Below are 27,165 nucleotides of genomic sequence, written 5' to 3'. Positions count from 1 at the left end.
CGTTGAGCCATCTGACATAATTTAACAGAGTATTGTCACATAGGTGTAACTTTTCGGAATCTGCCATACCTGCATAAATTATCTCAATTTCTAAGAACTGTGAGTAGCAGTGGAATGATCTACTTAATTTTTGCACAAATTACAACCTGTCTATAAAAAGAAGTTATGCTACAATAAATGTTATATATTTGGAGATCTTTTGTCAATAAAAAAACTTAGTAAGGGGATTTCACACTTAAAGATAACGAAAATAAACTTTATTGTGAACCAATAACAAGACGACCCTGTGATAATCTTCAAAATATATGGGAAAAAAGTACACCCCTTATGTCAATTTCTGCTGTAATAAAAAAAAAAACATTTTAGAAGAATATAAATCTCACTACTTGAATTAATTTTGAAGAAACCTTAGTTTTTATTTTGCTCTTTTTACTAAACTAGGCCAGCTATATTGGGGGACAGTATTATTTTCTACCGTAATAACTGCCATTTTGTTATCCACCAATTAAAAGTAGAGTAAACTCTGTACTATGCTCTTGGGCTATCAGGCCTGGTGACAAACGACAAAACGTTTTGTAACCGTAAAGCTTTACAAGTAAAGAATGCAACACATTAATTACTTTTTTCTGCTGTGATGTGAGGGAGGAATATGGGCTTGATTTCCCCTTATTACGACTACATTTCTCATTTTCATAAACAATGACCTTCCCAAAACTTTGATATATGTGTTACTGTCGGCTTTTGAATATGATATGCTGTGATAGGATACTTTTTACTTTTAATAAATTAATATATGAATTGTAAATATTGTACACTATTAAATGTAAATTTCTTTTCTGAAATAAATTAGTATTTATACCCTTTTGAATTGTTTCATTTTACAAATGTAACCACAAAAATAACGATAAATACGCAGTGCATCAGTTTAGTTTTAAAGTTTCAAATACAATAAACGTTTGCTGTGTCGTGAATTTAGAAAATTTCAAAGGAAAAAAATTTTGCGCACCAGCATTCACTTTTCAAAAATAATAATTCCATAGTGCTTTCAAAAAGTAAACTGCAACACCGGTAGTGAATCTGTTTAAATAACTAACCTTCTTTATTAGGAGGCTGGATGTAACAGGTATTTATTGATTTGAAATTTATTATTAGACTAAAATATTAAATATCCTACCATTTCTTTGAATACCTCCAAACAATCTTAGCAAATACTTTGAACATGTATTTAAAATCTAGTGTTATTTTGCCCATGTTGCAGAACTTTGCTAAAATTATTTTTTACTTTTTTTAACCAATTTTCAAGATTTATTTTGTTTTATTTATCATAATGTATACTCAATTATAGTAAATGTAGAAAAAATATTTATCGATGTAATAAAACTAAAAAAGATTTAAAAAATAACTTTCTAATAAAAGTAATACAAAATAACATTTTTACATATAAAAACGATTGGCATTTCTCACATCACTTTATATAAATATATGCTTAGAAACAACCATACTACATTTCCTCACCTAGTAGAAAATATATATAATAATGTTCTTTGTATAAATTGATACATTTTTCAGAAATTGCAAGTTCAATCAACATTACTAGAAAAAGTAAAACTAAATAAGCTTAACATTAAAAAAAACACTGATGAGAAATATAACCAAGTAAGAAATAAAGAAAGAAAACCGAGAACTACAAGTAATAAAATCAAACACAATACTCACTGGACAATAATGACTGCATAATTAGTTATTACTCACAGCTGACTGGCACAGTGAAGCAAAGCAAGTTGCAATGCCACAATGCATGCTGTATTGTTAGTAAAAAACTGTATAAAGCTCACAACTGTATTATAAAGATCTATTCAATATAATTATTGTGATATAGCACAAGTGAAAGTCTTGCTGCATTTTACATTGTAAAACAATTAATTAGTTTGTGAGCATCGGTTTAAACTGATGCTGGGATATTCATACAGATAATGCGGGATGTAAGGCTTATTATACCAGGGTGTTAGAATTCTAAATTTTGAACAAAATATATTATGTCTAGAAGTATTAATGATAAATCTGTCTTAAGTAAAAAAAAAAAAACTAATCTGTCTTATCCGGACCCCATCAAATTTTCAACTTTTTTAAAATTGCTATTAATACTTAACGATTATTATTATTTAAGTAATTCAGTATTACTGACTAGTACTGCTGAAAGATCGTTCTCAACAAAGAAACAGGTCAAGAACTTTTTAAGGAACAAAATCGGGCCTTACTCTCAGTCCACTACAGGAAAATCCCCCAAAACTTTTTTCCTAGCTATATTCTTGTGCTCTTTTTGGAAAAATTTCAACACACACATAACATTCTGTGACTAATAAGGGAATGAAAAAGTACCCAGTGGGTACGGAAATACCCCATTTATGTGTTCTTTACAATGACTATCTTACGAAGAAGAGGAATATCTTTACAATCTAATAAAGGAAAACCTGCTCTCTTCCTATTCTATCAAAATTCACATGTTAAAATCTAAAATATTTAATAAGTTGAATCAATAATTTGCAGTTATACATATAGAAATTTAAATTAAATCTTACCTCAAGTTTTTATCTCAAGTAAACCAATAATTTGCACGAAAAAGCAAAGCTTTATTTTCACACAGGCCCAACAGTATCAGCAGATATGGGTAAAAAACAAAACTATAATGCTAATTTGGTCATCAACAGCTGTGACGATTTCGTCATCACTCGAGTGACCAGGTAATCTATTGTTTCAAAACTAAGAACAACGTTGTGAATCTACTCGTATCTACCTTGGGGGAGGTGAGGGAAGTCTTGCTGGAGGAGGAGAGTGTCGCACAGCTGGTTGGCGGCTACAACAGTGACATCATCATGCAATAGCTACAGCATAGACTATCCTAGGCTACTCGGCATGCTTCATTTCAGAAAATTAATTGTGAAAAGCTAGTAAATTAATCAGTTAATTTATTGGAATAGTTTTGCTCATTAAAAAATAATAGTGAAAATAAAGCTTAAGAGTGCTAAAAATCCTAAAAGCTGTGAAAGCAACACAAATTCTCCAATATTGTAAAAATGGAGGGTTTGCTTCAAGCGACAAAGCTTTGAGAGTTTACTAAAAAATACCTTTTTAGAGACCTATTTAAAGCAACAATTAAAATAAAAATTGTTTTGTTAGGTTCTATAAAAATATTTTAAAGTAATCCTTTTACAACAGAATTCACAAAACTAGCTCAAAACCGGTTCCAGGGTAAATTTAGAGAAGACATTTATAAAAATATGTCAGAAATTAAAGGACTATCACCTTAATAGTTTTTAATGTCTAAACAAAAATTGAATCAACTCACTTTTAATCTAATTATACATATTAATATAATCATTCCTTGCCACAGCCATGTGTAAGAGGAGTAACAAGAACCTTAAATGTGGACATGACAATATATTAAAGGTTTTGATAAATAAAAAAGTATTCTGAATTCATGCAAAATTATGTTTTTGATAAGCTTGAATAGCATAAATTGCATTTTTCAGTTTTGCAAAAGATTAAGAAAAAATGAGTTGTTGGTTGTGAGAATTTAAGAACAATAGGTCAACAGCAAGGTTTCCTTAAATAATTTTCTTATATTATCAGACCTTGTCCTTCTCATTTTGAGTTTTTGATTCACACAAATTCATATATACTGAGAGCAAACATGTGTTCGAAATTCACAATTAATGGACATTCCATTTATTTACTATATTCAAAAAACAAAACAAGGAATTTTAAAAGTGTAATCATCCAACACATTTTAATAAAAACATCTTAATTATTGTTATAAGCCATGACAGGTTACGTTTTAATGGTTTGTGTTATCTGATGGCAAGGTTAAAAAATTTAAAATTATGAGTTACTGCTCACTCCATTCTTCAGTGAAACAGGGCAAAAATCTTCAAAATAGATGTTAAGATCTTGAGACCATAACAAAACAATAAAAAAATATATTTAAAACACACACATATAAATATATATATATATATATATATATATATATATATATATATATATATATATACATATATAATACTGGGTAAATAAAAACAGTAAAAAATATATTTTAAATACTGTAATGAATATGTTAAAATGCTTCTGACTATAAGATTATTTCCCTTATTACTGAAGAAAATTTATAGTATGGAACAGCCATGTTTAATACCTAAAATGGCTCCTGTACCTTCTACATTCTACAGCCTTAATTAAATGAATTAACAGACATTTAATTGAAATAAAATACTATACTCACAAGTAAAATTGTTATTTTATACTATTAATGGGAAGTATACAATTGAATCTTAGGTAAATATCCATTAGAGAACAGAACTAAGGGGATTTGTATTTGTAGGGAATTAGTAGCAAGCTAATGGTTATGAATGAAACTGTCCATTCTTTATTTAGGACAAAGACAGCAGGAAATCCTCCTCCATTGGGCTCTAATTTCAGAATGTCTATTTTTATGAGGACTGAATGGCTCTGCACTTCTCCACACTTTTGGTTCCAAAACTTCCTTGGATTATCAGTTTAGTGATCAACTCTAAACCAAGGACAATTATATTGAACTATAAGAAATCCTACAAAAATAAATTATTTTTATTGCAGTATTTTAGATCCTCTCACTTATATTTTATCTTTAAATTTACTTTAATTGGATGTTGTCATTTAACTAAACAGGGTGTGTAACAAAAAGGTTGGACTGGCTATGCGTTTTCAGATTTTATGTGTGATTTTAAGCTAAAAATGAAGAATAACTTTTTTTCCAATTCCCACTTTGTTTAGCAGCTGGCCGCCATTTTGTATATTTTATTAACAAATTGATATTTCTAAAACTAGTAAAGCTAAAGAAACCAAATTTGGCACATAGGTTTGAAATGATTCGAGGAAAATATGAAAATTGTTGATTTTTCTTTAATATTACCAAAATGGAGTCTTAAAATTTTTTTAAAGTCAAATAACAAAAAACCAGTAGTTATAAAAAAATATACACCAACTATTTGGAGAATTTTATTTTAATTCCAACGGCATAGTTTCAATGTAATACGTCAATGCATAACAAGCACAACCACTTGAAAGGTATGCTTACAAAAGCCAGAAGAAGCAAACATTTTGTCTTCTGATAGGCAAGCAATTATATATATTTTTTTTTAATTTTCCTTTTACCTATTCAAACCTATATGCAAAATTTGGTTTCTTTAGCTTTACTAGTTTTAAAGATAATAATTTGTTGATAAAAAATTCAAAATAGCGGCTAGCGGCTAAAACGAAATTGGAAAAAAGTTATTCTTCATTTTTAGCTTAGAATCAAACACAGAATTTGAAAACGTAGTCAGCTCAACATTTTGTTACACCCTGTTTATCTATCACTATGTCTGTGATGGAAGGGTTAGTAAAAATAAGAAAAAAGTTTTAGTGCAGCTTTTACTTGCATTATGTAAAAATAACCAAGCTAAAAACTTTCTACAAGCTGTATGAATATTTAAACAATCCATCTAATACCTTTTAAAATGTCTGAAATAAACCTTTGCTTATACCTTGTGTAGGCCTACATATTGTATTCTGATGAAAATATATAACCAAAAGAGTTGATTTTATTTAATTGTTACAAAATTAATCTTCTAAATGCAGACAATTTAGTACATAAAAAAAAGATATTGCTGATCAACTAAATAATGGTATCAAATATCCATTACACTGTGAATGGAAAATGATACAACACTAGAAAATGGTGAAGTTGTGATTTTTTCTGTAGAATCAGAGAAGTAATTCTTCAATCAGGTTACACAAGTAGTAACTATAATAGTGATCTAGTAGATCCTAATGAAAATTTCTACTTAGTAAAGTGCAAGTGCATGTAAACCATTTATCTAGTGGAGTTTTGACTTGTTGTTAACAATGCTAACACAGATAAAGCACATGCTGAGTAAACGTCTCTATGTGTTTACTAACTTAGAGTAAGAGGCTTGTTTAAGCTTAAACATGCTACATAGTACGGTTGTATCACGAGTATTGAGTAATAGTCAGATTGAAGTTTGGCAGCTTTATAAGCACATCAAAATTATTTCCAAATTTAAATTTGTATTCAGCTAAAAAAAAAATCAAATATTTATCTATGAAGGATATGCATAAAATACCTAAAACTAACGGAACATAAATTAAACGATCTATCAATTTCCAAAATATGTATAGTTTTTTTTTTCAATTAAATGTTTTAAATAAACCACAAGTAAGGTGTGTTTTACAGTTTATGTATAATAGCTGTAACTTTTCTTTGTGGTATTACATAACATGTATTGTATTCAGTAAGAAATGAATATTCAAGACAAATTAAGCAGACAAAAACCTAATTGTCAACGTCAAGCTTCATTGTTAATGTAATGGATATTAAAAGAAAACAATAAACCTTGCGTAGTCACTTTGCTTACATTCAATAGTGTACTTCTTCTGGATAGACTTGTTTACAAGTGAATAAATATCTTTTTGTTGTATTTTTTGGAAATTTATTAATCTGCACCTATTGTCAAATAATGTATAATATTATAGTTCCAATTCATGTAATATTAATGTGCTTCCAATGTTACCAGACTTATATCAATACAGATTATAAATCGTAATTAATTATAAAGAAGGTAGGAGTACCTAACTTGACACCACAAATGTTGCGTAACAGTCTTCTCTGAGGTTAAATGATAAAGTTCAAATGTAACATAATTCATTCTACAGAATTATCTGCAGACAAATATCCTGCGAATCCCTTAGAGTGACATGTACCATCATCGAATTCAGTTTTGATTGTATAGAAATGAAGATTCATGCAAAATTTCGTCTATTATAGAACAGATTGTTTTCGAGATATTGTATGGATAGACATACAGAAATTAAATTTTTCCAGCCCCTCGAGTTATCAATTCGTTAATGCTCAGCAAATAAATATAGTATGTAGCCTAAGCAAATGTTAGTAATTTTTACTTTAACTACAGACCAAATAATTCTATTCTTAAAAAAAAAAACAAATATTCTTTATTCAAAATTTTTATGTTTGAACTAATAATATGAAACATTTTAAATCATTTCACACAATGAAAGCTATCTTCCATGTACATGACAAATGCTTAAAAGTTTCTTCTTCGTTTCAATTTTTAAATAACAAGAATATCTAACTTCAGTAATTCAAACATTTTGTCACTGAATCTCATTCCACTAATTAATTTATTTATTTTATCTATTCACAAGGAATCAACATAATTTTGCATCTACACAGCTTGCAAACATTTGGCCGATCTAAGATGTTATAGGTGCATTATGAAATTATATTAAAGACAGCCTAATAAACCAATAAATACCTGGATTTTTCTCACTGGCGATTTATCAACTTTTTTAGTAAATGTTGGAAGAACAGGAAGGAACTCTGCTAAATCAGTGCCTTGAATACGTTGCTTGGAAGAATCAAATTTTTTCCGTTTCTTCATGAGAGTTTTCTCACATACTTTGGAGTGTTTGGCAAGAGCCTCAGGACGGAAGGTTCGATTACAGGAAACACAAGGCAGCAGTATAGATGGAACATCACCATTGTCATCTGGAACAAGCACAGCCATACAGTTACTCGCTCAAAAATGCAATTTATAGACGACTGTATTTAAACATATTCTAAACAAACTACTAATTTCAGAAAAACAAAGCAAACCATGTTTGGAATATTAGTGCCAATGGTAAAACCATTTTTACAGTAAACTGAACCCTGGATCTAGCTGTTGAACACTTATAATAACAAACACTACTTGTAAATTATTGAAATAAAGTTTACGCAATTTAATACATTTTCTTATTCGGTAACATTTTTATATAGTTGTAGTTTACAGATTGTTGTTACAAATGAAAATTATTTCACATTTTCTTGTTAAAACATATTTCTTGTTAAAAATATTTATAAGAATAAAAATTAAAAAAGGTACAACAAAATCTTCCCTTCCATAGTAAAGCTTTATAAAAAATACAAACACAAAATGTTTTGCAAAATATAACTGTTTACAAAAACATTCATTCTTTGTGCAAAGGAATGAAAAACTATATATTCACTTTTTTCCATTTTATGATTAATTGTTAATTACCAATATTTGTAGGCCTTTTGCAATTTTATATTTTTGGAGCGTATATACTAAGCATTATTTTTCAATAAACTATAAATAACATTAAACTGTAAAACACCCCACAAATGAACACTATATTGATATGTACAATATGGCCTATTTAAAATGTGTGATTTTCTAGTAATAAATAGTTTGATTGAGAAGATGACTGAAAAAAGACTAATGACTAGTCACTTGCTACTGGAGAAACATTTTAATGACATCTGGATAATAATAAAACACTTTAAGATCACTAGTCACTGGTCTTTTGACAGCCAGATCAAGGGTTAATATACTTATGATGGTACTAAAACATGCAAGCCTTCTTATTTTAACATCTTTAAGTTACTAGTAACAAGATAAATAAATAATTAATAACAATACATACAAAACAATAACAATACATGATCTAAAATTAAATTAGAATACAACAGTTACAAACTATAAAGCAAAGTACAATTTTTTATAAATGAACTCTCCTAGTTATAAGTGATAGATGTTTTTAACATAATACTTGGCTTCTTTAAATGTAGCTTTTTATATATTAATTTGTTATAATATTATGCATTATAGAACAATATTTTCTTAAAAACTATGCTCTACTATACAAAATATTATTATTAAAAATAAAAATAGTGAAGTTCTATTATTAAGTATTATAAAAATACTTTGCAGAATACTGCAAATATATTACAGTATGCAATATATTCATGTAGAGATAAATAAATCTTTTTGTGTTAAAAATTTGATTTCTGACTGAAGATAAACAATATCTAAGAGTTGTGATATGCAATTTTTAAATAAATTAATAAAAATTACAAAATATAAAAACTGCTTCATATAATTTTGAATAGCAAAAATGTCCCATTATTATATACATGCTATTGCGTGTAGAACAAACTCAAACGACTAATGGGAAAAATTAATAACCATGTCCCATTAAAAAAGAAAAAAAAGGTAATAATGTAGACTGTCTCAACGAGGAGCTTTATTTATTTAGGCAGTCATCATTACTTCAAAATATACTATTTCCAAACATTCTTGGTTACAAATTTGGGCAAACTGAGACTAAATGTATATTACAATAAGAAAATATTTAATAAAACAATGCATAATGTACAGTAAAACAAAATACAGGGCGCTGACAGCTGACTGTTATTTCTGCACCTTAACAGAACTTTCAAAGTAGTACTTCCAGTTTTGTCAGGGAAGAGAATGATCTTTTCTAATTATTTGTCCAGTTTTGTCAGGGAAGAGAATGATCTTTTCTAATTTTTTTGTCCAGTTTGACAGGGAAGAGAATGATCTTTTTTAATTATTTGTCCAGTTTTGTCAGGGAAGAGAATGATCTTTTCTAATTATTTGTCCAGTTTTGTCAGGGAAGAGAATGATCTTTTCTAATTATTTGTAAACTTATTATAAATGAATTAAATCTGTTCGGTCTAAACTTCACAAAAACAAACATCGCACAGTGAAATACCAGCACTTTCAAAAAATGGTTTGAACAAATCGCACAGTGTTCGATGATTCAGACAAACAACAATATGCATTATAATAATTATGATAATAATATTGTTTAGATCATTTCCACCACATCTTTCTGTACAAGATAACTGGTGTACAAAAAAAAAAAAACCCATCTCAGTGGTAACATCTTATGCTCTGGCATATTTAAATGTTATTTCTTGTAAAATAGACATTATAAATTATCATCGGTACTGTAAAACCAACTGCTGTCAAAATTGTAAGTAAAGAAAATATGGATTGGCAGAAGAATGACCTGAAACTTAAAATAAAACAAGAATTTTGCTGTGTTCATTCCTTGAAACAAAACTATAATTATAATCTGTTTAAGTTTGAATATACTGAAATTTACTTATTTCCTTAACTACAGTGTTAAACAAACAATATATACCGTATGCTTGCATTGGAAATCCAAAAATTTTTTAAAAAATGGCCAAAGAATGAATTCGGCCAATTTCATGAAAATTTTGGCCTTCAGAGAAAACAAATTGCAAGTTTAAAAAAACTTGCCATTTATTAAAGATTAATGAGAAACTAAATTATTTGTTCTATTGGCCCACACACTTGCAAACTTCAAACATACATGTGCACGGGATTAGGACCGACCACGTTTCCGCCCTATTAGGTACCTAGTGTAATTACCCGGGACTAAAACAACACGTGCTGGGCTGGCCCCAGCCGGATGTACTTGTGAATGTGGAGGTATGTGCTTGGGCGTCAACTAACTGGCCTTTAGCCACAACCCCTAATTGCTAATACTGTAAGTTTCTCTATTCTTGGAGAAACAAATCCTCCATCCATGCTACCCTGAAGAAAGTTTATTCACCAAAAATGTAAAACTAAATTACTTGATACGGTAGGTCTTTCAAATTACAACACAGTTCAGCTGTTTTATATCTAAAAAAGCAATAATTTAACGATGAATAAAAGATTATCCATGCTATGTACATTTATAAAATATAACAACGAAATCAGTGTGTAACTTTAGTTACTATTTACTATTTCGAAGGATAAGGATCTGACAGCTTGAGACTCAAATGACACGTAGGCTACATCACCATTGTACTTGCGGCCATTACTCAAATACTATACCAACGATTTTACTTTGTTTGATTTAATTTTGAACAATATTGTTATTAATTTAAAAATAAATAACAATAATTAATTATAAATAGCTATAATTAGAATGTTTTAGTATTTAATAAATTGGTACCCTAATTCGATTGTGGTGGTGGCCGAGTAGAATACAGCATCCTTAATAATTTTAAAAATCAAATTAAGAGAGACATTACTTCAGTTGAGATCACAGGTATATACGGTCAATCAGGAATATTGGTATAATTCTTATATCCAAAACATTGATAAACAATATATGTCAACAGTATTAATATTAATATCAGACAGTAACTATAAAATATTGATGGTTAAATTGTCTTTATCTGTATTAGCCTATAGTACAGTAGCCTTATCAGTGGTCATGGTCATACATTATATCAAATTACTACATTTTTGATGTTATAAATTACATGGGACTACTGCAACTTACAAAATGTTCTATTCTTACTTTTTCCACATTTTAAAAACCTTATGGTTTGAAATTTTGAACAGAAATTATTTTATGTTCGTTATGAAATTAAAAATTTATAGTCAATATATTTAACAATAATAAAGAATGAATATAAATTAAGCTTATCTATTTCTTAAAGTAATTTGTATTGCTTTAAATAACTTTTACATAATCAAACCAAGGAATTCTGTTTTTAAAAAGCTCAAAGGATGAAACAAATACAATTCCAATCATAGTTTTCAGCCTTCTGCTGTTACAAGGCTATGATATTATGAAAGGTCTAGAGCCAAGTTTCCTTTTTAAGAGGTTAATGTTATGTGTCAGTTTGAGTAGGTTGGAAACTTCATCTTCCCACTTTATTTCACCCACAGACAGTTTAGGCATTTACTTCTTTTTTTAACAATCATAATATTAAAAACAAAAATTTCATTATATGGTAATACTTAAAATATTATTTAACACAATTAATTAAATTATACTTAAATCAATGTTTAAATTTAAAAACAAAAACTGGTGCAATCGAGGCCAGCAACCCACACTGCTAATATACAGAATTAATACATAGACTAACTTTATGCAAGTAACAAAGATTCAAAATATACTTATTTATAGGTAAATAATACGTACAATTGTTCATTTTTAACACAGATTTTTAGAGTAGTTTTACTGATAAATCACGATTTAGCCAGTTAAAATCTCCCTACCTTCTGGTATGTCAGCCATTTCTGTTGTTATTAGCAACCGGCAGGTTAGCCAACTACGCACACAATTTTGCTCTAGACATTTGCCCATCCGAAAGTTTTATGAAATTATCACATCATATACTATAATAGTGTTGGTCATTCACTGTCATCCAATTTTAGTCATGAACAAATATATAGAACAAAAATATCACAATAAGAAATCATTTACATTTTTTTTAAATTTTTGTTGCAATGTGAATTCGATCATCATTAATCAAACAATGCTATGCTTTTAATTGAAAACAGGTACTACGATTTTCCGATATTATCTATTTGAGAAACCATAAAAATGTTTCACTAATTGTAAAATATGCTAAATACTGCACTTTGTAGATCACCTTACAACAACAAAGGTACCGTAAACCAATTGAGTGCCATCATCATTATATTATCTTTTAAAAATGGCGTTACTGTTAATATAATGAAATATGTAAATACTGCTCTATTTTTAATGAATTTGCAGAGTGCGGTTCGAGTAGTTCTAAAGACTGCGTGAAGCTTTCAGAAACGGTTCACTTCTTAAATCCACTTAATTACTAGACGTCACATACAACAGAAATTCTGGCGGTACCCTCTAGGATATGATTAATTGAGTGCAAACTATCCTAAAGCATAATTAATTTATTAACATGATGAAATGTGGTTCTTTTAATTCGTAAGGCCCAAAGCCAGGAATTAAGGACAGTGTGTTTGTCATTCGTTCCAATTCATATTTGTAAGCTTTTACTTCATTGACATGTATGAATTGAATGAATGTCAAATTAAGAATAGATAGGAATCGGAAAATTTTACTACGAAAGATAGGTATCTGTTATCTCATACAGATAGTTGATTTGAATCGTTCTTTCTTTGTATATCATTGCATTCGTTAAACAAAAATGACGATCATAATAATTGGGCTTATGCCAAATCATATGCATAGCAAATGGTATTAGCCCTTTGCAAATTAAATCAAATTCATAGAGTAGCTAATACAACAAATATGAGGAACAAAGTTGTATCTTGGAACTAAAAAATAAAATAGGCTAGAATAGTTCTTACCTCTGGTATTATAGCTCTACCTTTTGTTTCTTAAGAACACATATCACTTTTATGGTGGTTTTACACATTTTATATCAGTTTGTAGTAATTAGTAAATAGAATATTTGTACTCAATAGAAACATACTTCATTTCACAACTCGTGCTCTATTTCTGAAGCAGATGAATACAAGCAGAAACAGTCAATCCCTCCATAAACCCAAACATCTGCAGCACTACCAATTGCTTTCAAATGAACACGTAAATCATTAAACAGAAACTATAGGCTAACATTACTGTGATATTGAAGCAACAAATTTGGAGTGCTAGACCTTTTTGATTGTTGGTTCATTAATTTAAGCTGAATGAATATTAAAATGACACTTTGTCAATGGTTACTTACTGAGTGTTTACTGCAAGTCACATTATCAAACATTCATTAATTCATTTAATTTAAAAAAGATTTTATTTCACAGTATTAAAAAAATACAAGAGATTGATACAAAGTAAAAACATAAAAAAATATAAAACCAGTAATAATAACATGTTTACAAACTTAAAAATAAGTAAATAATAATACAATCTTCAAAAAAACTAAGTGTAAACTTAATAATGAAAAAGAACTTACGACAAAATCGAAACTCAATAATTGCGAAATAAATTGGAACATCCAAAAGCAAAGCCCGATGAAGGATGCATATCAGATAAAACTAACATAGTTAAGGAAAACCTTGAAGAAGGATTGAACCACTACATAAATAATATATTGATAAGAAATCCATACAAAATCTATAAAACAAATCATGGATGATAAATAAAAAAGATTAATTGGAATTGACTCAAACAATGTATATTACGCATAGACACAAACAAGAAAGCAGAGCAAATGTTTCAATATCAATGATTTTATAACATACTTTCTCCGCATTGTCTTTATTCACATTTCTAGTATTTATATCCCTTGGAGATGAGTTGCGTTAAATGATGATAAAACGTCTACACTGTCAGATTTTTCTTAAACTTTTACTTACAAGGTGGATTGAGCTTACAAGGGTTTAGCTGACAGTCCTAAGTTTAGCCACTGATTGCACTTCGTGTAATATTAAATTGTGCAATTGTGTCTCTCACCATAACGTGGGGCAGAATATATACCGGCTATTCTGACAGCCCTCACTCTCGTTAGTCACGAAGCTTCCTCAGTAATTTAATTGAAGATTTAAAAAAAGATGTGAAATGAAATTTTCTTTTAATACATTGTATATGAATTATACATAAATGCAGACTCTCCATGAATATACAGTTTTATATCTACGTTAATTTCCAATATGAGAGTTCCAAGATCGATGCACATAAAATTAATTAACCCTTATAATAATTTTCTACTATCGAATGAGGAAATCAAGGGATATAGGAACATTTAGTTAAATTTCGAGTACAACGATAAATTAAAAACTACTTGATTTCTATTAGATAAGTCAGATAGTTATGAATTTTCTTATATTTACAAGTCATTGCAATTTTATGAATAGAAGAAGCAAAATTAAAAGAGTAATAATGAGGAAGACAAACTACCCTTAACAAAGTAACCAGGGTTAAGATAATAATGTAAACTAATTTCAATATTAAAATAATTGTGCATAATTTAGCATAATTTAAGGTTATAAATTAATCATTTATTGATAAATCAAAATAATTAGTTTACACAAAAAAAATAAAAAAAATAAATAACGCAGAACAGTAGATAGAATGTTTCTGTCAGATATAACTTTCAGTTTCTAACAAATAATTATTTACCAAATTCCTTAATTATTAATGACACGGCAGGACCTTATAATAACCGTGTCATTGTCTGTAGGCCTGCCCGATAACTATTAATATAAAAGTCCTGGAGATTTGAAACTATCCTGTTGATTCAAGAAAGAACTGTAATGATTTTGGTGTCAAAATATTATAGGGCAGTCCGTCTATTGAATAATTAATTATTTTGGTACTTCCTTGTTTCGGTCTATTTTAAATGTTTATTTTCTTATTGTGCAATTCATCGTACATGTTTTTAACAGAAACATTAGTTTATTTTTGTCTAACTAATCAAAAAACAATATATTCCTTCAAATGTACTTTTGTTCTTTAGCATTAAGTGTGTTTGTACACATCCCAGTAAAATTGGAAATGTCTAGTTATTGAGTAAAGATTTGTAGTAAGATTTATTCAAAATATTGATAATAATAAACATATGTATATTATAAAGTTAAAAATGCTGCTTTACGTTAGTCAATGTATAAGTATACTGATAACTGGAAAATAATTAGTTAATTGCCCCTTTTTTGTTGAGAAATGTTACGACTCTCCTTTGGCTTTAACACCTTTTCTATTTAGCGCCTTCAAAATCTACAGGCTACAGTTTGGCACATAGATGTAAATAACCAGCGTTCGTTTCTTAAAGGCGCAGCAAATAAAATAGTGTAAATCAGTGACATGGACTATTTTGTATACGGGTTATATAAGATCGTGAATCATTAGCATTTTAGCTAAAAAAAATCACTAATTTATTAATAGAAGCCAAACATTAAAAAATAAATAAAAAACCTGGCTTCTTAGACATTATGAAAACTTGTAATTATTTTACGGAATTATTTAACCGTTTATTATTTACATTTTATCAACTGAAGTTACAGTTAAAATAAGATTTTCATCGTTAAAGATGTTTAAATGAATAAAATGAATGACATATCTTTCAATCAACATTTTAGCTCCATGTAGCCTATATGGGCAGTAAATATTTTTGAGATACGCTACATTACAGTCATGGGAATAAATTAATTTAATTCCCTGTTTAAACAGTTATCGAGACAATTAATAGCCTAATGCATCGTTAATTTTACATAATACATGTAATTTAATACAAAAAATACAAAATCTATTTTAACCTTTTTTGAAGATTCAGACCAATAAGAAAAATGTTAAATACAAGTGATGTATTGAACATAGATTTTTCAAGTAGTACTCCCATGGCTCAGAAACAGGATATTGAGTTCAGGATACAGTATAGATGTAATTTTAAGAGACATTTTGGCTGTACTTTGACATCTTTGTTCATTTCAGGATTAAACCCGGCTTATTCGACGAAAAATTTCTAACTACATTAAGTGTGTTCCAGGATTCTTTAATTGGGGTTTTCTTTGCGAAGTTTTTGTAAATAATGTAATCAATAAAATAGAAGCGGGTCTATTGTTTTACCGATGATTTGAAACTATTCTTAGAGTTGTGACGCAATCTTAGAGGGTAACTTTTCCACCATGTCCCAACGAAATACGACATTTAGGCCAACTAGTTTCAACATTTACGACTATTGTATTGTTCCTATCACTTCTACTACTATGTATACAGTACTGTTCTATAGAATTGTAGATCGCCTTATTACGCTATAGGCAGTGTAGAACACATTTCTGATTTTGAATGTTTATAAGCATGACTCCTACGGGCTATCAACTTCAATCTTCTCGAGTATGTTGTTTGTTTTTACTGCGCATTTTACTATCAATTTAAATTTTAACTCCATTAAATATGTTACCTGCGTTTCCCTACTGTAATGAATTTTAAATTATCAAAACCCGTTAATTTCTAAGAAATGTTGGTACACAATTTCAATAAAGCATAAACATTGTTTAGTATTAAGTTGAAAAAATGGTTATTTGAAAATAGTGATATCAGTTTCTTAAACAATACTCTTGTATAATTATTTATTGTTTGTCAGCTTACTTATTGGTTTCTCGTCGTTATATTTATTTTGTTAAACTGTAGATAGTATGTGTATTTATTTATTACCTCAATATATATTATTTATTTGTATATGTGTATTATATTTATTTTTATATTTGTTGCTGTTAAATGTTTAATGTTAGTTTCTTTAATATAGTAACAAGACAAAGTTTTAATATCTAATCAATCGAAAGTACATTAGTCAAATAAGGCAATTTGTATTGATAAGATTAAGTAAAGTGATTAGCAGACGGCAAGGAGTGAGCAGTCTATAAAGTAGAGTTTGGACTCTAGCTAATAAACATTTTTTTTCCTATTATTGCGCTGCCACACTACTGGATGAAGTGGCAGTGTATATTCCTAGAATGTAGATTGTTGTTAAACTGTATTTTTGTGGAGGAATAAACTCATTATTTCATTTCATCATTTCATTACTTCACATTGTGTAGTTGGTGCTGACCGCCTTATAGATTCCAACTTTAAAACTAGTAAAAATGAAAATTTTAAACATTTTAGTGATAATTAAAATCGAAATAAAATGTAAAATGTTAGTAAAAAGATAACATAAAAGTTATTGCCAATACATTTTTAAATTGTATTATAAGGCATAATAAAACATTGTATTCATAGAATAATACGTAAAATTCGTAATACTTTCATGGTAACAAACTTTAGTGTACAACAAATTTATCTACAACATTACAACAATTTACTATAGTTGAATTTTGAGTTTATCTCCAGTTCACCTCCCTTTTATTGCAGCGTCTGGTGTCTGACGCTGTCTCAGACTTGACTCCTGGAATCTGGAGTCATGTTCATCTGAAGAGATCTAAAGAAAGTCGACGACGAAGAAGCTCAAAACTATAAATAGGTGAAGTGGTAGTCTCGTTGTCTCATCGGATACACATTTGAGTGCACTTCAATGTGACAGACACGATCCGTAAGCACGGTGGAGCAACCGAGTTTTTCTCTTCAGACGAACATGACTCCTGATTCCAGGAGTCAATTCTGAGATAGCGTCAAACACCAGACGCTGCAATAAAAGGAAGGTGAACTGGAGCTAAACTCAAAATTCAATCAATCAACTCTACCTACCATAGCTAAGTTATGTGTAATTTACTATCAGCCGATACAAAGTATTGTGTACTTTGTCAATTTTAAGTTTTTTTTAAGTTTTTTTCACAGCGTATTTTAATTTTATATGTTCGTAAATCGTAAAATATGTTTCTTAAGGACCAGAAAACTCAAATTTTGCAGTTTTACAATATAATTTCATAACAATAACTAATTATAATAAGTATGTTTTTCTGCTTGAGACAATTTCTTTTCTTGTATAAACAAAGTCTTTATTACAGGACGAAAACGTTATGTACCAGTATAGGAAAATCACCAGTTCTAGAATTAAGCAATAGCATCCAACCAGACAGGATCTTCTCATAAAGAATAATCTGTAGTTACTTCCTGTACAATGCTATTGATTGCCTTTTTCTTTCAACTTGGTCGATCTTCACATTTCACTCCGAGCAAGAACTTCTCAGAATTTATCTGCACATCTCTTAGGTGAACTTTATCAGTGTCCCCAAGAAGAAATAATTGGGTAACTAAATCATTGCTGAAGTAGTATCCTTTCAGGACCAGATCGCGTTATTTCTCGTTATTGTGAGGATTGAAACCTTTGTCTAATTGCAGTGGTCGTAGCTTCTAACGTCTATTCAACTATGTTTCATTGTGCTTATAGAACTAATGTAACGCCGTATTATTTATTTAACGTATACGTTGTTGACTATGATTACAGTTATATGTTTATATTTTATAATTTTAGTTTTTCTAATATAATAAAAATAGCTTATTCCAAGTTGTTTGTTTTAAATATAGAGTATCTTTTTAATATCATATCGTGTAGATTTAGGCTGAATTATATTATATCATTATAAACACCATACCGACCAACTAGCCATCACTGCTTTGAATAAAAAAAGACGTAGCCAGCGAGGGAGTCCAAGGGGTCCGGACCCCTCCCCCATATTTTCATTTCCTTCAATTACGTTTTTAACAAATTATTATTATTATTTAAATCGTTCACTATTTTGGACATGTACTGCTAAAAGATAGTTTTCAACATTGAAACGGGTCAAGAACTTTGCAAGAAACAAAATTAATGAGAAAGAGCAATTTCCTTACTACGGAAAAATATCAGTCATCCTGACTCCTCCCCTCAACCAAATTATTTCCTGGCTTCGTTTTTGCCTCAAATGTGAATATTGAGTTTAGCTTCAGTTCACCTTCCCCTAGGTGCAGCGTCTGGTATCTGACGCTGTCACAGACATGACTCCTGGAATATGAAATCATGTTCGTCTGGAGAGATAAAAAAATTAGCGACGAAGAAGCTCAAAATGAACTCGTTGTAATCGTTTTGACATCAGAGACACCTAGACAACAAAATAATGTAGTGTAATCTAGGTAAAAACGTATTCTCATTTTCTCATCAGGGAGATGAAGGAGGTTATACGGAGCTAGACTCAACATTCACATTGAGTCAATTCTTCCCACTATAGCTACGTGTTTTTAGTCTCAAATGCTTTTCTAATTAATTGTGTTTCTATAATTAATTTACGACGCTCTTTCTGAATAAGATTTCCTTAACGTCAATGAGTTGCGACTCATCTTGTATACTTCTCATATTCTACATAATGAAAATTATTGATATATTTGTAGTTTTCAATATCTAACGTTAGGTTATGCACTATTCGAAAAATATTAACAGCGTTAATGTTTCTTCCTTTGCATTTATATTGTAGGAACCACATCAAGTATCTGCATTATATTGTATTGTATTGTAAATGGTTCTATCGTCCAACTCATAGAACGTTTCACCGCACGCTTTCTGGTTTAGAATCAGCGCTACTACTGATTGTGATTCCTAGTGTTCAGGCGCTGATACAGATATTTGTCCTATTTTGCATTGCACCTGACCACTCGACTCGGCCGTCTGTAGTTGTTGCTCGCGCCGCCAGGTGGGGTGGCAGGTGAAGGCGGCGCGGCGGGGGTCTGACTGAACTCTCCAGTCACCTTCGCTGCACAGCTATTCGCCCGCGCACCTCCACACACACAACACATCCCTTACAGTCGTCACCCCCAGTTCTCACTGTGCGAGTTTTGTGTCGAGTTACTCACAGGATGCCTCCTTGCGCCGCTAGTGACGCTGTCGTCATTTCCCCAGACGTGAGTTTCTATTCTAATGAAAATTAAAAATATCATATTAACTGACGATTAATTTAATTTTTTAAGATATGCCCTCGAATTCATAGTTTTTGAAAAAACAGAATTGAACCTAAAAATAGTAAAATATATTGCTAAATGTTTGTTTTATCGTTGTCGTATTCAGAATTTTATTCAATAGGTTTTTATATAATCTTAATCTTAACAAGATCTAAATATATCCACAATTCGAACTGATATGTTATGTTCAAACGCATATGACTAGGAATATAGTTTTTGCTAGAGATCATACAAAGTAGAAATTTGTTTAAAAGTAACTAGTGGCTAACTAAATCTCTAAATCAGAAAAAATATTAGTCACAAAAACAATCAATACCATTGGCGTTTATATAATAAATTTGGACGTAAACGTATACGTTGTCGAGAGTAGTACAGATTTAATTAATTTGAAGATGAATTTTAAGATTGAGGAAACGAAATCATGCAATTTGTTTTTAATAATCTGTACTAGGTGATACAAGATAAATATTATATGGTCTTTAAGTTTGAAGTATGATTTCTGAAGCAACAAACTGCTATTATTGGTAGTATAAAAACAACATGCTGCTGTCACTACTTGTCATTTAATTCACTGTTTGTTATAAATTAAAACATATTAATAGCAGACTAATAAATATAAATAATTTAATACTAAATAAACTAAATCGGATTTGTTAAAACAATTTATAATCAACATAAGAACAACATGACAAACTTTGTAGTAAACAAACTTACATAATATCGTTTTCCAGTTGCACAAGTAAAGGGTATATGATTTCATAATATTGTAAATTGGGAAATTAATTAAAATAAAACATCAGTGTTTGCATTGACTCTCTACAATAGTGAAAACATTCCATGTTAAGCGATCCCTAAAATTTAATTAATAGTTTAAAAATCAAGTGAATTATAATTGATTCTAATTTAGTCAAGAAATTGAGGATAAAAAATGAAATGAAATGAAAAATGACTTTATTGAATACAACGTAAAACATAAAACATATTCAAAATGTGATCTAATAATAATAAATGTGGTGAAATAATTGTTCTAACACATTAGATATTTTATTATAATTATTTTAAGCTACCAACTGTACAATATTTTCAGTGATTAAATCTGTAAACATATAAGGCGTACTAATATGAAAAAAAAACAAATTATCCATATAATCATGGGAAATAATGTTTTCTTTACCAGAATCCAATATCTTAGTTCTCAAACCGGGTTGAAATGATAACGCAAAATACGTCCGACTCAATGTAATATTATATTTAACCGCAGGAGGTAATTCGAACCGACTTGTCACGTGACTGAATTATCAGCACGAGAAACTTGAACGAAACATAAAACAGAAGTTACATAATTTGTGTAGACGTGAACGGTCGAATTGGCAAGAGTTCTATTTGTTCATCCTCTTATATTTATTTCCAGTATTATTTGGGACACTGTGTTATCAAGAAGCTCGATAAGAAATTGATTAGCGATAGTGAGTGCGTTTTGGCAATGAATCAACTACGTTTTTGGCTCCAACAAGAATATCTGTATCGTTTTGTCGTGTTCCTGTAATTTACTCACTAAAATATGGACTTCTATGGAAATCAAGCAAAAGGGGTTGACTTGTTCATGACATTTTTTCCGGTTAAGATAACCTTTTAGGTTATAGTCTATAAATGTAGAGTGTATCCACTAGAAAAGCTGAAACGCTCCAAGATCTGTAAGGTATTAACGATAGTCCAGGTGCCTAGAGCCAGTCTACATTGCTCAAACACATAACGTGGTGTTTCTTGAACTCTATAGAGAAATGCCTCCTAAAAAAGAAATTTATCGTGGGCCGCGCTAGGTTTAGTAGATCGAAATAGAAGGGTATCTAGAAGGTTAAAATGTAAAATGATTATTTTTGGGATCATAATTTTCTTAACTTGGCATGTTTGAAAACCAACCTTCAGGGACATAGATAAATAAATGTTTAATGATGACAAAACTTATTTATACGTGTGACGATCAGTTTTAAGTGTAGGCCTATAAAGCTATATAAATACAATTTCATATTTAAACCTTTTTTACAATGAAGATAAGCAGATTTGTAGAAGAGGAATTTTGCTAACTCCCTCAACGATAGAAAATATTCAGAATTTCAAATCTATAGATAAATTATTTGTTCTTGATGTATCCTGCAGAAAGTTAGCTTCACTAACGCACAGCCAAGTCTTTCGTGGGGATATTATCGATATCGATTTTGTCATGAAAAGATAAAATTTAATGCGTAATATCAAAATTATAGCTAAATTCCCTCTCCAAGTATCCTGCGGACAGATAGACAGATTAGAAGCACGAATAGAAGAGAAACTTTGCTAGAGTGATAGCTTCGCTTACACTCAAACAATTACATAACAGCTGAATCGTACGCTTTAATTTCGTAGATATACTACTCCTGATTTAGGACTGAGGAAGATTGATTAGGTGTGCAGAACTAAGACATATTGATGAGTAATCTTAGATCTAATCACGATTTTAATAAATATTTAATAAATAATATAAGTAGAATCGCAGACTTAATAGTTTTAATTGACTTAAAAGTTCGATCCGAAATTCTTCAAAACGCCGCTGTGTCTTTGTTACCAGCACAGCTACACTTCCGCGGGCAAGAGGTGGATTCACGGATTTACCTACAGTTCGTATGCAGACCACGCCGGCATATGATTGACATGCAGGTGACGTGTTTGGCACTGTTCTCGTGCTTTACTCGGTGCATTCCATCGACAACTCATACAAAACAAGCCGGTCGACGATGTGTCTTTGTTACCAGCACAGCTAAGCCTCCATGGGTGATGCAGACCAGGCCGGCATCTGATTGACATGCAGGTGACGTGTTTGGCACCGTTCTCGTGCTTTACTCGGTGCATTCCATCGACAACTCATACAAAACAAGCCGGTCGACGATGTGTCTTTGTTACCAGCACAGCTACACTTCCGTGGGCAAGAGGTGGATTCGCGGATTTACCTACAGTTCCTATGCAGACCACGCCGGCATCTGATTGACATGCAGGTGACGTGTTTGGCACCGTTCTCGTGCTTTACTCGGTGCATTCCATCGACAACTCATACAAAACAAGCCGGTCGACGATGTGTCTTTGTTACCAGCACAGCTACACTTCCGTGGGCAAGAGGTGGATTCGCGGAATTTACCAACAGTTCCTATGCGAGGCACGCCGGCATCTGATTGACATGCCGGTGACGTGTTTGGCACCGTTCTCGTGCTTTACTCGGTACATTCCATCGACAACTCATACAAAACAAGCCGGTCGACGATGTGTCTTTGTTACCAGCACAGCTAAGCCTCCATGGGTGAGAGCTGGATCAGCGAATTTACCAACAGTTCCTATGCGAGGCACGCCAGCATCTGATTGACATGCAGGTGACGTGTTTGGCACCGTTCTCGTGCTTTACTCGGTACATTCCATCGACAACTCGTAAAAAACAAGCCGGTCGACGATGTGTCTTTCTTACAAGCACAGCTAAAGCCGCGTTTACACCGGAGTTGCAGACAGAATTATTGCAGACTTTTATCAGCAATTTTTAGTCGAACGCCTTAAAACGACTGCAACTCGCATTGCCAACTGTAGTTGCAGACCGATTTTACGAGTTGGCAACCAAAATTTGGTTTTCCGACTGAAGTCGGTAAAGATCAAAGGCGGTTGCCAACCTCGGTCGGCAATACGAGTTGCAGTGCCAAATTGAGCGGCGATTTGAGTCTGCAACTAACCCCGCTCCCCCTCCCACCTATCGGCTCCACGTGGTCGATAGGTATTTAACATTTACTCACCTGTATGTTATCCTTCAGGAAACATATCAAAGGCTCACAAACATCTGGCACAAAGAGAGATATCGCACTTTTTGAAACTTTAAACAATGCTTGTATAAGAGTCGCCAGTTGCCAAAAATCGCAAAGTTATAGCTAACCTTTCACGCACTGGAATTGCTTTCCTGTAGTTAGTATACTTTTTGCTAATTATGTGTCCAATACCAACAATTAAACATTCATAATCTTTGCTCGACATTCTTAAAAAGTGTTTTATACTGCCATCGCATCTCAATTCTCCCGTCAAAGGATCTGTATCATCTCTATTTAAGTCATTCAATAGATCGCTGCCACTATACCTTGCTCTTGTCTGCAATGACCCCAGAATCTTCTCCGTCTTCTCAATTTACCTAGAACAACACACGCTGCCGCAGCAAGTACAACCTCTTCCGCACTCGACATTCTATATACTGTCTAACTTTTTGGTTGCAAGTTGTAGTAAAAATAAGCAAACTGTGTTCATGGTTGCAGATACAAATTGCAAACTTCCATCGGCAACTAGCGTCGGCAATCGGAGTTGGCAATTTTTTGTTGCCAATTCCGGTGTAAACGCGGCTTAAGCCTCCATGGGTGAGAGCTGGATTCGCAGATTTACCAACGGTTAGTATGCAGACCAGGCCGGCATCTGATTGACATGCCGGTGACTTGATGGCATCTTTCTTGAGCTTTACTCGGATCATTCCATCGACAACTCGTACAAAATAAACCGGTTGAAAACTAGTCTGCCCAGAGTGATAAAAACATTCTGTCGTTTTATGTTACAGCCTGCTGCTGCAGTTACATTTTTGCTTCTCAATTAAATACTTCCTCCGATTTATCTTAGCGTTCTTCTCGGAAGAGAGGAAAACAGAGCGAAATAACCTGTCCGTCATAGAATGGCTCAGTCCTCCTTCTGAGGCATTCAATAATTGAACCTTACAATTCATTCATACTTTCATCCATTCAGGGAAGTTGATATGAATGGATATATTAACTTTTAATGGGATGTCTCAAGTTGTCCTACTACGCTGTCTGTATATCTGTAATAACAGCCGCGTAATAAATTAAAGTTGTTAATTGCCAATTTAATTATGAAGTGACATAGCTTGATTTACTTCAGCTATTTAACTCCAAGTTTTGAATTGGTTCATAGACAGAGTTGTTATCGTTACCTTAATTTACATGGCAAGCTAACCTATTATTTATGAGAAAAATAAGAACTGTTGGTTTCGGTTGGAAAAAACAAATTAATACGTTGGTCCATCATAATTTAATACTGTACCGTATGTAATTATTGTGTTGTACTTTATTTATTATAATATGTGATGTTTGGTCGTAATGAAGACATATGTGAATAAACATTTTTGTTTCATGTTACAAGTGATTTTAAGTTGAAGATTTTTTCGAGTAGTGTCCTTTTATAATTAAATTTGGATATGATTTTATTAATCGTACACTTAAATCAATGGAACAATGGTATCTTCTAAACAAAAGAACAAGATTACAACGTTGGAGCCGATGAAATTGTCAGTTTACCTAATAGTACGTTTTGTAGTTGTTCGCCATTTGTCTCTACAAGTGCTTGCATTTTTTTTGTTCGGCGTTATTTAAATTTAACCTTACTGTTGCAGGTTTGTTCCGGATGTCAGGATGGGGAGACAGCAAGTCGAATTGACGGTAAGTAACATTATTTTGGTTCTTATTTTTAGTGTTACCGATTGACCTACTCGTTTTTTTGGAGCACTACCTCTTTTTCAAACAGGATTAAAAAAATTAAAACACCATATCAGTACTCGCCACGAGGAAGCTCAAGGACTTATTTCTTGTAAACAGATTGTTATAACAGGACGATATTTAAAATTGTATCTCTAACATATGGGCTTTCTCTTAATATCGGATCGTTGATTCGTCTTTCGATAAAATTCCACAAACATTTAAGGATTTTAACGAATGTTAAATGGAATAATAAAATACTAAAAAACTACAGTTAAACTAATTTTAAAACAAAGTGGTAAAAAGAAGTACAAAAATAATAAAAGTAAAAAATAAATGGTAAACGAAATGTTGCCAGATTGGTTTCTAAAGTCTCAATTGAAATAATGCAATTAAAATTATACAGTAGAGACCTTAATGGTCGTCAGGTCTTCAACTGATTTAAAAATGGAGGTTTTTAAAAATTGAAAAAAATGTTCGTAAATAATTAAGACAGTTATATTTAAACCTTCAAGATCTTACTGTTTAGTCACATAATACACGTGAATATCCTACAGTCCAAAATTATTTTGTTTCACTGTACCGTGTCAAATGATCGGGCTATATTGAACGTTTATAAAACTACATGTTAGCAATTAAAAAAAAATAAGGGTTAAATTCTTTCAGTTATACCTTCCAACGAGTTTAAGGATAGAGGCGATCCAAATTATATTAATTTCATTTTTGAGCCAAAATAACTAGAGTTCGTGCTGTAGATGTGAAACATTCTTTTTTCAAACCGAATGGTTAAAACATACATAGCCTAAATGTATATCCCATGTATTTATTTTAACTCAAAATACATACGAAAGATTGAATTACTTAGTGTGACTGTACCGTCTCTTGTTATTCTCTAATAAGTGGGGGTGTCAGATTGATAAATGATTACACATGATGTAAACCCTTGTATTACTAGTTTCAGAAATATTTATTTAACAATGATCCCTTTTTGCATGGTATAGAGGCTGAGTAGATTTCCATTTGGTACTATTCTTCATTGTACTTTGATTTATGGGTTTACCTTAGGGAAAAAAACAACACGAGTTAGAATGTGGAGGGCCAAAGAAGCAGACTAATTCTTTATTCAGTGTTCAAATTCGGATAATAATAACGCATAAGTCTGTATTATAAAAGCATTTTCAACGCCTTGTAATTTATTAAGTCTCGCCAATCCCGATTTGAGCTGTAAAAGTAATCCGTAATGATTAAAAAAAACTCATTAAGACCTTTTTACGACACCCCAATTAAAAAATTTTAAATATGGTTCTTATTTTTTATATCTACAAACAACATACTAACTTTTGGTTTGGTATTTTTTTAACTGCAACTTCTATCGATATATAATATTGGATTAAAAATAGGGGTTTCCTACTTACATGAATTAAAAATATGGTAACAGTTTTTTACGTTTCGTTATGGCACGTTATTGATAGTAATAGGTTGGATATTTTTGCAGTTTCCCCCATAAATAAACACTGTACAAAAATAATAAAGGTGTTTTAGATTTTCCTTTTGGAAAACGTATATTAACCTGGATGTCAGAGTTCTGAAC

The 27,165-nt window shown here is 31.0% G+C and overlaps 1 protein-coding gene across 6 annotated transcripts in view; it reads right to left on the bottom strand.

Annotated features, from left to right (window-relative positions):
• LOC124361960 (zinc finger C2HC domain-containing protein 1A-like) overlaps positions 1-13,251 on the bottom strand; it is a 42,427-nt gene extending 29,176 nt beyond the window's left edge. For 2 of the 6 annotated variants that reach the window (XM_046816060.1, XM_046816066.1), the window contains exons 1-3: positions 11,949-12,000; positions 7,371-7,603; positions 2,795-2,854 (exon numbers count right to left, since the gene is read on the bottom strand). In XM_046816060.1, the coding sequence (XP_046672016.1) occupies positions 2,795-2,854; positions 7,371-7,603; positions 11,949-11,967 (312 nt within the window). In that variant the 5' untranslated portion in view covers positions 11,968-12,000. Of the gene's footprint in view, positions 1-2,794; positions 2,855-7,370; positions 7,604-11,871; positions 12,001-13,028 lie in introns of those variants that run through there. The other 4 variants (XM_046816064.1, XM_046816065.1, XM_046816062.1 and 1 more) reach the window with 4 other exon arrangements.
• Between the last annotated feature and the right edge of the window lie 13,914 nt (positions 13,252-27,165).

This window comes from Homalodisca vitripennis, chromosome 5 (assembly GCF_021130785.1).
Source record: "Homalodisca vitripennis isolate AUS2020 chromosome 5, UT_GWSS_2.1, whole genome shotgun sequence".
Classification (NCBI taxonomy): Eukaryota; Metazoa; Arthropoda; class Insecta; order Hemiptera; family Cicadellidae; genus Homalodisca; species Homalodisca vitripennis.
This window is presented reverse-complemented; position numbering and strand designations above follow the sequence as displayed.